At 50.8% G+C, this 9,297-nt stretch overlaps 2 protein-coding genes across 5 annotated transcripts; one reads left to right on the forward strand and one right to left on the reverse strand.

Annotated features, from left to right (window-relative positions):
• Nucleotides 1-3,217: 3,217 nt before the first annotated feature.
• Nucleotides 3,218-4,861, forward strand: LOC127306145 (uncharacterized). Its single transcript, XM_051336755.2, has one exon. It carries the CDS (start codon nucleotides 3,292-3,294, stop codon nucleotides 4,510-4,512), a length of 1,221 nt encoding a protein of 406 aa, XP_051192715.1. The 5' UTR covers nucleotides 3,218-3,291; the 3' UTR covers nucleotides 4,513-4,861.
• A 627-nt stretch (nucleotides 4,862-5,488) lies between these two features.
• LOC127306146 (transcription termination factor MTERF8, chloroplastic) lies at nucleotides 5,489-7,985 on the reverse strand. 4 transcript variants are annotated; one of them, XR_007854489.2, is made up of 3 exons: nucleotides 6,759-7,985; nucleotides 6,057-6,121; nucleotides 5,489-5,872 (listed from the first exon to the last, which is right to left on the reverse strand). XR_007854489.2 is itself a non-coding variant. In XM_051336757.2 (2 exons), the coding sequence occupies exon 1, from the start codon at nucleotides 7,913-7,915 to the stop codon at nucleotides 6,782-6,784; it is 1,134 nt and encodes a 377-aa protein (XP_051192717.1). In that variant the 5' UTR covers nucleotides 7,916-7,985; the 3' UTR covers nucleotides 5,489-6,121; nucleotides 6,759-6,781. The 4 variants fall into 4 exon arrangements, 2 of the variants coding, with proteins under 2 accessions (XP_051192717.1, XP_051192716.1); XR_007854488.2 differs by having other exon boundaries at nucleotides 6,739-7,985; XM_051336757.2 differs by having other exon boundaries at nucleotides 5,489-6,121.
• Between the last annotated feature and the right edge of the window lie 1,312 nt (nucleotides 7,986-9,297).

Below are 9,297 nucleotides of genomic sequence, written 5' to 3' on the forward strand. Positions count from 1 at the left end.
TTTGCTAGTAACTCCAAGAGGGAGTATTTATGCTCGATAGTGGGTTCATGCCTCCATTAAATCTGGGACAGTGACAAAAAGTTCTAAGGTTGTGGATGTGCTGTTGCCACTAGGGATAAAACATTGATGCTATGTCCGAGGATGTAGTTATTGATTACATTACGCACCATACTTAATGCAATTGTCTGTTGTTTGCAACTTAATACTGGAAGGGGTTCGGATGATAACCTGAAGGTGGACTTTTTAGGCATAGATGCATGCTGGATAGCGGTCTATGTACTTTGTCGTAATGCCCAATTGAATCTCACAATACTCATCATGTCATGTATGTGCATTGTCATGCCCTCTCTATTTGTCAATTGCCCAACTGTAATTTGTTCACCCAACATGCTATTTATCTTATGGGAGAGACACCTCTAGTGAACTGTGGACCCCGGTCCATTCTTTTACATCGAATACAATCTACAGCAATACTTGTTTTACTGTTTTCTGCAAACAATCATCATCCACACTATACATCTAATCCTTTGTTACAGCAAGCCGGTGAGATTGACAACCTCACTGTTTCGTTGGGGCAAAGTACTTTGGTTGTGTTGTGCAGGTTCCACGTTGGCGCCGGAATCCCTGGTGTTGCGCCGCACTACATCTCGCCGCCATCAACCTTCAACGTGCTTCTTGACTCCTACTGGTTCGATAAACCTTGGTTTCTTACTGAGAGAAAACTTGCTGCTGTACACATCATACCTTCCTCTTGGGGTTCCCAACAGACGAGTGCTTTACCGTCACAAGAAAGCTACTACGCCCACGTCAACTGTGCGCAAGCAACGAGCAGAGGAGCAACCGCCGCGTACACTCCATGAGCATTAGAATCTATTTTGGGAGCGGTCTCACCACTACCTTCTTCATCCTTGGTTCCAGCCTCCGTAGGGGCACCAAGGGTGGTCTTTTCCAAACTAGGAGTGTCAACCTCGGTAGTGGTGGTACGAGGGATAGGAGGTTTATTGGCTTGCATAAAGCTCATCATCATCTCCCTTAATTCACATATGGAGTCACTCATCGAGGAGATTGAAAATTTCAATTCCTTGATGTCCTCCACAGATGCGGGCTCCGAACTAGCTTCCCCCCTTCTCGGCCATACTCTCTTAGGCGGTAAATCCCGAATAAAGAGCCGAGGTTTTGATACCAAATGAAAGGGCCATATGACACCTAGAGGGGGGTGAATATGTGTTATCTCAAATTTTAATTCTTTTTTCATTTTAGGCTTGCCACAAAGGTAAATTCTCTAGATATGCAACTATGTGAATTTACCTATATGACAAGATACAAGCGAACAATACACAATACAAGATACAAATAGTAAAGTGTGGTAAAGGATAGAGGTAACCGAGGTGGAGCACGCGGAGACACGAGGGTATGATTGCCGTAGTTCCTTCCTTCCAAATGGAAGTACGTCTACGTTTGGAGGGGTGTGGTGCCACTAAGGCCAATCAACGCCACGAAGGCCTCACCCTATTCTCCGGTGAGCAACGCCACAAAGGCCTAGCTCACGTTCCACTAAGCGGTTGCCTTGAGGTCGCAACCGGCACCTTTACACAAAGCTTGGGGCACACATCCACAACCGGATTGGAGGCTCCCAAGATGTAACCACGAAGCTTTACACGAAGAGTAGCTTCGAGGTCACCTCACAAAGATCCACTAAGACATATGATGAAATACAAATCCCTTTGTTGGAAGTATAGATCTAGGTCTCCTCTACCAAATCCTCAAGTATGGTGAAGTTTGAGTGGGGAGTAGAGAGATCTAGAAGAATTAAGCTCTAGCAATGGAGTTCAAAGAGATATGTTCTTGAAGCGTTGACTCCATTGAGGAAGAAGGGGTTTTTTATACCCCAGTGGGGGAATCCTGTTGTTGGAGCCTTATGGACGGTAGTACCGACGAGATTGGGCCGGTACTACCGGCCCCTGGTCGACGTGGCAAAGGAGGGGAAAAACTGCCACACGGGAGAGGAGGGGGACCGGTACCTACGGTCGTTCCCGGGCGGTACCACCAGCCATGCCGAGGCGGTACCCTCGGCCGCGGTATCGGTCGCGCGTCCAACCACCCTAGAAACATACCGTGAGTTTGCCCTCTTTAGCGTTACCAAAACCGGTACCATGTGCAGTGGCTTCGGTGGTGGTTCAGCGGTAGTACCAGTCCTCCACGAGCGGTACCACCGGCTAGAGCACGCGCGCCCAACCCCTCACTTTCTTTTCTTCTCTTCCTTTTCTTCATATATTTCCTTCCCATTTCTTCAACATAATGATGCACATAGAATTGCCCAGCTATGACACTCTTGAATAAAGATGATGAATTCCACATAATTCTCTCATGTCATGAATCATCCATAGAGAGAAATAGCAAGACACACTTGAAACTCTTCAATCTTTTGGGCAATAATTCGACAATTATTATCGTCAATAAAATTCTACAATTCTTATACAAATAATTAGCTTAAGCACAACCGTTGTCATCAACACCAAAACCACTTAAGGAAGGCCGACTGAGCCTTCCGGAACTCCACACTCCGGCCAGATTAAGGAGGACAAGCGCCTGATAGATCTTTGTCTCGACGCGAGAGGAACCCTAGGACCACCACCTTTATTCTTCATTGCGGACAAACAGACCCCCACGCTGCCATCCGTTGCCCAATGACAACGAAGGAGGTCCAAAAGCTCCACCACAATAGGAAATGGCAGGCGCACCAGGGACATATGAGCAACGCAGTTTGCTGCAAAGCCAACCATCAGCCCCAAGACCGACCAGGTACATGCAGCAGCAGCGGCCCACGCGACCCAGACCGGGTCAGCGCGTAGCCCAAATCGGTCCCGCTCGACCGGTCGCTGGCGATCGCTGCGTCGCTGCGCATCTATGGTCCAGGCCGCGACATCCCATCGCCAACCCATCGTCCGTGTACGTCTCCGAGAGCACCACCTCCGTGTATCTACTCTTATGTTTTTATGTTATCTCCGTTAGTTAGAAGTTTTCAAAAATGCTATTGTTTTAGTAAATTCATGTTTCACAACCCCAAGTACTACATAGCTTTTATTGTGTGGTTTCTCAAGCACATATGAGATATTATTCTAATTTTGAATAACCATGCTTAAACTTCTGGGGCGGCCCGATCCAACGGTAGAAGTGGACTAATCAGCAGACTGGCAAAACCTATCTATCCAGTGGAGCGCGAGGAGGACGGTACAGCGCTGCGTCCCCGCTAGCGGCTGCGGCTGCGGATTACGCAACCGGGTCCAAAAAATGGCCACTCCCTCACCGCCACGTCTCCTCTCCTACCCCGCCATGCTCCTCTCCCCCATGCCTATCCTCTTCATCGCCGCCGGTCCGCTCGCCGCCGTTCACTTCCCCGCTCGCTGCCGCCTCCGCCTCCGTTTCGCCCACGCCGTCGCTGCTGCTGCCGCCGCTGCCACCACTCCGGAGAACAACTTCGCCGTCGAGGACTACCTCATCGCCAACTGCCACCTCACTCAGCCGCAGGCCCTCAAGGCCTCCAAGAACCTCGCCCACCTCAAGTCCCCGGACAACGCCGACGCAGTGCTCGCATTCCTCCACGGCCTCGGCTTCTCCCCCAAGGAGGTGGCCGCCGCCGTCGCCTCCAACCCGCGCATCCTCTGCGCCCGCATCGACCGCTCCCTCGCGCCCATCTCCGCGGAGCTCCGCGCCCTCGGCCTCTCCCACTCCCAGATCGCCCGCCTCGCCAAGATCGCCGGCCGCTACTTCCTTTGCCGCAGCTTCGTCTCCAAGGTCCAGTTCTGGCTCCCCCTCTTCGGCTCCCCAGAGAGGCTCCTCCAGGCCAGTGACTGGAACTACTGGCTCCTCACCTCCGATCTCGAGAAGGTGGTCGAGCCCAACGTCGCCTTCTTCAAGCAATGCGGCCTAAGTGCCTGTGATATTTCCAAGCTGCTCGTCGCCGCGCCGCGCCTCGTCACCATGCACCCGGAGTACGTACAGGACTCCGTGCGGCGGGCCATCCAGCTCGGCGTGTCCCCGGGCTCGCAGATGTTCCGCCACGCCATCTCCACCGCCGGCTGCATCGGCCCGGAGAAGGTGGACGCCAAGATCGCCGTCCTCAGGGAGACGCTCGGGTGGTCGCAGGAGGAGGTGAGCCTGGCCATCAGCAAGGCGCCCAGGATCCTGGTCGCCTCCCAAGAGAGGCTCCGCCGCAACGCCAAGTTCCTTGTAAACGAGGTCGGCCTGGCGCCGCACTACATCGCGCGCCGGTCCGTGCTGCTCATGTACAGCCTCGAGAGGAGGCTCAGGCCCCGGCATCTCGTGGTGAAGCTTCTCAAGAAGAGAAGGCTGATCGAGCAAGACCGGTGCTTCTTCAACGTGGTGGCGCCGACGGAAGACAAGTTCTTGGAGAAGTTCGTTGCCCCCTTCGAGGATTGCATCCCGGGCCTCGCCGATGCGTACGACTCTGCTTGTGCCGGCAATGCGGCGGTGACCACTGCTGAACAGTGACTACCACAAGATCCTGGAGGCCCGCGTGCGTAGGTAGGTGTGTATACTCTCCTTTGTATAACCCCACTCTACTGATGAACAATAGCAGATCCATGGCCATTTAGTGTAGATTCATTACAGCCAACCACAGCGAGGTGGATGTTTATACTCTGAACTTGGAAGTGTTCATTACTGATTGAACATTGGGTTTGGTATACAATTCTGGAAAAAAATTAGTATGTCTTTTCTTAATTAGGTTGATTACAGTCAACAACAACAAGGTGGATGTTTATACTTTGAAGCTTGGAAGTGTTCATTACTGACTGAACAGTGCGTTTGGTATAAAATTTGTACTAGCAAATTTATCTTCTTTGGTTCTGTCTTGTTTGCAAAAAGATGGGCGTCGTCATCTTGCACATGTGCTTCAGAAGAGCACACCCAAGCAAAGACAAAAACAATTATAGACTGACTGAGGAGCTTCAGCTCACACCATCAACAGCGACACAGCGAATGTGTGTTTCAGATAAGCCTATACAATCACAATTCGAAACTCAATACATAGCAGCTTAACAAAATGTATCAATTTCAATACCCACATTAGTTGCGAAAACCATAATTAGTGGATTTTCTGATAGACATACAATAATTACATTTGTCAATTCTAACTCATCTAGCTAAATAAAAAATGCTCACATACAATTTCATGGTTCAAGAGAACGAAATGGATGACCATGGAAAAGGTTGAGGTTTATGTATTGCTGGATATAGCACCCTCAGCCATGCAGCCATGCATAATTATGCGAAGATGAATATAAAACCTGCATGGTACATATGTATTTATGTTCAAGTGCACAAAACAATGAGCCGAAATTATTTTGCACAACTCCAGTATCCAACATGTTATATTTCTGGAGCATGGTACATGTGTTTGACATATGTAACAATGTAACTCATAACATACAACATACATAGATTCATCAAGTATCAAATAAGTTAGTAGCACAACACCAAGAAAGGGCGAAATATATTTCTTTACACGAGTCTAACAAAGCAGGTCCATAAACTAGGAAAAGAAAAATAAACCACAAAAAATGCATCATTCAGACGTTTCGACATGTCAGATGTTAATACTTTAACCTCTCACAAGTCACAACTGAACCTGGAGAAGCTCATGTGCAAGCCCAGGAGACCTCTTTACAAATTTCTCGTGGGCTAAGGTAAATACGTTGTACAAGTCGCAGTCTATCTTTACCAACCCCTTCGCCTTCAGAACATGTATGACAAACTGCCGGGGGATGTCCATGGGCGAAGCGCTCCCCAGGACAGATTTCCCCAGAGCATCAATCATCTCAAATGTGTGAGCACACCCCACAGTAAAGTACTGGCAAAGCAAAGACATATCAGCTGACCATACCAGATATCAGAAGCTTCAGCTCACACCATAAGCACCGACACAGTGAGTGTGTGTCAACTCTCACGCAGCCGAGTTTCAAATAAGCCCAAACAATCCCAAGTCGAAACTCAAAACATAGCGACTTAACAGAATGTACAAATTCAACACTCACATTAGTTGCCAAAACCGGAATTAGTGGATCCTCTGTTCCATTCCAACATACAGTTACAGGTAACGCTGCATTCATACACATAAAATAATTACATTTGTCAATTATAACTGAGCTAGCTAAAAAAATGCTGACATACAATTTCATGGTTCAGAGAACGAAAGGGCTGACCATGGAAAAGGTTGAGATTTATGTACTGCTGGATATAGCACCCTTAGCCATGCAGTGATGCATAATTATGCGAAGGTAAATATAAAAAAAAACATGTAGCTTAAAATTGAGGTTTTCATGTTCAAGTGCAAAAAAACAATGAGCCAAAATTAATTTGCACAACTTTAGTATCCAAGACGTTATGCACTTAAAACATGATGAAAGCCCACACAAACCCAAAACAAAAAAACAAATAAAACAAGCTACATTGCCCATTTCTGTAAACTTCTACTTCTACAAGAGTAGTAGGTTGTAACATGGTAACTTTCATTTCAGAATCAGACCTAGCTGGATAAATGGTAGCCTCAAGCTCCAGGTATCAGAAGTAAGTACTGTGGCACAGTGAGTTTTAAGCAGAATTCAGATGCGCATAGTGAGTTAAAGAGTAGTACACATTAGGAGTACCACCCGTATGCAGCCGGTAAGAATAAAATGTTGGTGCCATTTTAGACGGTGGTTTGCGAAGATTCATAACCTGGGAAAACCCAAGGGTACCTAGGATCCTTCATAGCCCGACTTCAGTGAGCAGTTTTCCCTCTGCAAGCAGCCATGTAGGCATCATCAAGGCCCGGAAGAAGATCCTTATGAGGATACGTATGCCTGCGCCGAAACGTGTCGTCGCTAGACGTTACCATGGAGTAGAAGCTGTGATCTTTCCGGATGAGATGTTTCTCCTGGAGCGCCTTCATCACGGAATACCGAGGCGCCAGTCTGGTGTCGAGGCTGTACATGAGGATGGCGGGCCGGGCAAGGATGTAGGCGGTGTCAACGCCAACCACCCTGGTGAGGAACTCCGTCACGCGGCGAAGCTTCTCCCCAGAGACCCTCAGCAGCACGGGGTTCCTCCTGACCGCGCTGGCCACCTCGGCCGCGGAGCACCCGAGCGTCTCCCCGAAGAGCTTGAGCTTGGCCGCCATCGTCTCGGCGCCGAGGCTCGTGGTGGTGGCCACCGCCTGCCTGAACATGGGCGAGTTGCGCGGCACCCCGAGCTTGTCGGCGCGCTCGAGGATGGACTTGACGGTGTCCGGGTTGCAGGTGAGCAGCCTCGAGTTGGGCACGCACATCCTGGCGATGTTGGCAGGGCTCATCCCGCTCTCCCGTAGCGTCGCGATGTTGGGCTTGACCACCCGGTCGAGGTCGGAGGTGAGGAGGTAGTAGTTGTACCTGAGGACGCGGAGGAGCTTCTCCGGCGACCCCAGGAAGGGGATCCAGAAGCCGAGCTTCTCGTGGATGCTGAAGGTGCAGGTGGCCACGCGAAGGAAGGTTCGGACCTGCGCGTCGTCGAGGCCATAGCTGCGTAGGCTGGCGATGCGGGCCTTGAGGGTGCTGTCGACGCTGCAGTTGAGGATGCGCGCGTCGTGCGAGACGATGTGGGCGATGTCGGCCTTGGAGAGGCGGAGGGCGGGGCCGGAGAGGAAGGCGAGGACGGAGTCGGCGTTGGAGGTGGACTTGCAGTGAGAGATGTACCTGGCGGCCTTCAGGGCTTGCTCCGGCGTGAGGCCGCAGGTGGTGACGAGGTAGTCGGCGGCGGCGAAGGCGCCTAGCGGGGCGTCGGTGGCCGCCGCGGTGGATAAGAGGGCCCGACGGAGAGAAAGGATCACTGGTGAGGCTGGGAGGCGGAGCGAGAGGAGTTGTTTCGGGAGGTGAAGCATCGCGGCGGCGGCGGCGGCGGCGGGGTGTGGTAGGGGAGTCCGCCTCTTGGACTGGGAAGTGGAAACTGTCCTGTCGCGGCCGGCAACCACCGTAATAAATTGATGGGCCCGATTTCGTTGAACGAAGGGCTAGTCCAGTTCGCTATTGGGCCCAAAATGCAAAATGGCGCTACTCCATCTTCCGATCCATCATCACTGAGTGTTGAAGTTTTGTCCTAGAAAAAAGGGTGTGGCTATTTCTTAGTAGATGGGAACTAACTTTATTCTTAGAATAATGTCATCAAATTTCAGTTATAACTCATGTTGCAAGTGATAGCTAACATAAATTACGAAGCAAATTTAATGATGTAGGATTTGATTAAACACCTCAAAAAAAAGTGTTGGAGTTTTAGACTAAACTGAAGAAAATCCAATACTTATTATCGATGGAAAGAGAGGGTCGGGTTTAATGTCACTATTCGGCACAAAGCCAGGACGACTAGTAGTTGATTTTAAAAGAAACTACTCGTTGTGGAATACACAGATACACATGTCAAAAAAAAAAAAGAATACACAGATACAGACCTGTCAAAAAAATACGGATACAGTCTACATCAACATCCATACAACTGTTGCGAAGCGAGGTCTTAGGGCATCTCCAGTGGGGCGAAGCATTTCGGACGCCTAAACGGATGCGTCGGCTGAAATGGTCGAAATCGTCCGCGCATCTATTTGCGGCGGGGTGGCTCCAGCGGAACGATTTTTTCCCATTCATTAAAGTCATAGTTTATATTAATAAAAAACATAAAAAGGCCATAAGAAAACCTAGGTACTGCATACTGGTCGTCGTCGCTGACGAGGTCGATGAAGTCCGGCGTCGGCCATGGAAGTTGGTACGTCGGCGGTGGCGGTGGTAGGGCAAGCTGCGGCAACTGCGGCTAGGCCGTCGCCTGCGCAGGAGGCTGTGGTAAAGGTGGCCACGGATCCTAGGCCGGAGCAGCAGCCGGAGCGCGGTCGTTGGAACGCCTCGGCGTGGCGGGAGGAGTCGCGGGCCTACCCTGCAGCAGCGCGGACTCGCGGAGTTGGATTGCGAGCCCGTCCCACAAAGCGAGCTCGTTGAGCTCGTCGCGCTCGCTGTTGGCCAGTGCCATGGCAATGACCTCCTCCTCGGTAATTTCGGGCGGCTGGATCTCCGGATCCCACGCCAGCCCGCCGTCGTCGTGGTCGTACTCTGCGTGCTCCGTCTGCTCGTCCTCGTCCTCGTCCTCGTCCTCGTTCGCATCATCGTCCTCGTCCTCCTGGTCGTTCTCCTCTTCTTCTGCGGCGATCTCACGGTCGAAGAACTCGACGTCCCCGAGGTAGCCAGCGCGGCGGCGCGCGTCGAACTCCCACGTTCCGAAGGA

This window comes from Lolium perenne, chromosome 6 (assembly GCF_019359855.2).
Source record: "Lolium perenne isolate Kyuss_39 chromosome 6, Kyuss_2.0, whole genome shotgun sequence".
Lineage (NCBI taxonomy): Eukaryota > Viridiplantae > Streptophyta > Magnoliopsida > Poales > Poaceae > Lolium > Lolium perenne.

Bases quoted from the DNA above. Each gene is read 5' to 3' on its own strand.
- LOC127306145 (XM_051336755.2), top strand. From the start codon at position 3,292: ATGGCCACTCCCTCACCGCCACGTCTCCTCTCCTACCCCGCCATGCTC.
- LOC127306146 (XM_051336757.2), bottom strand. From the start codon at position 7,915: ATGCTTCACCTCCCGAAACAACTCCTCTCGCTCCGCCTCCCAGCCTCA.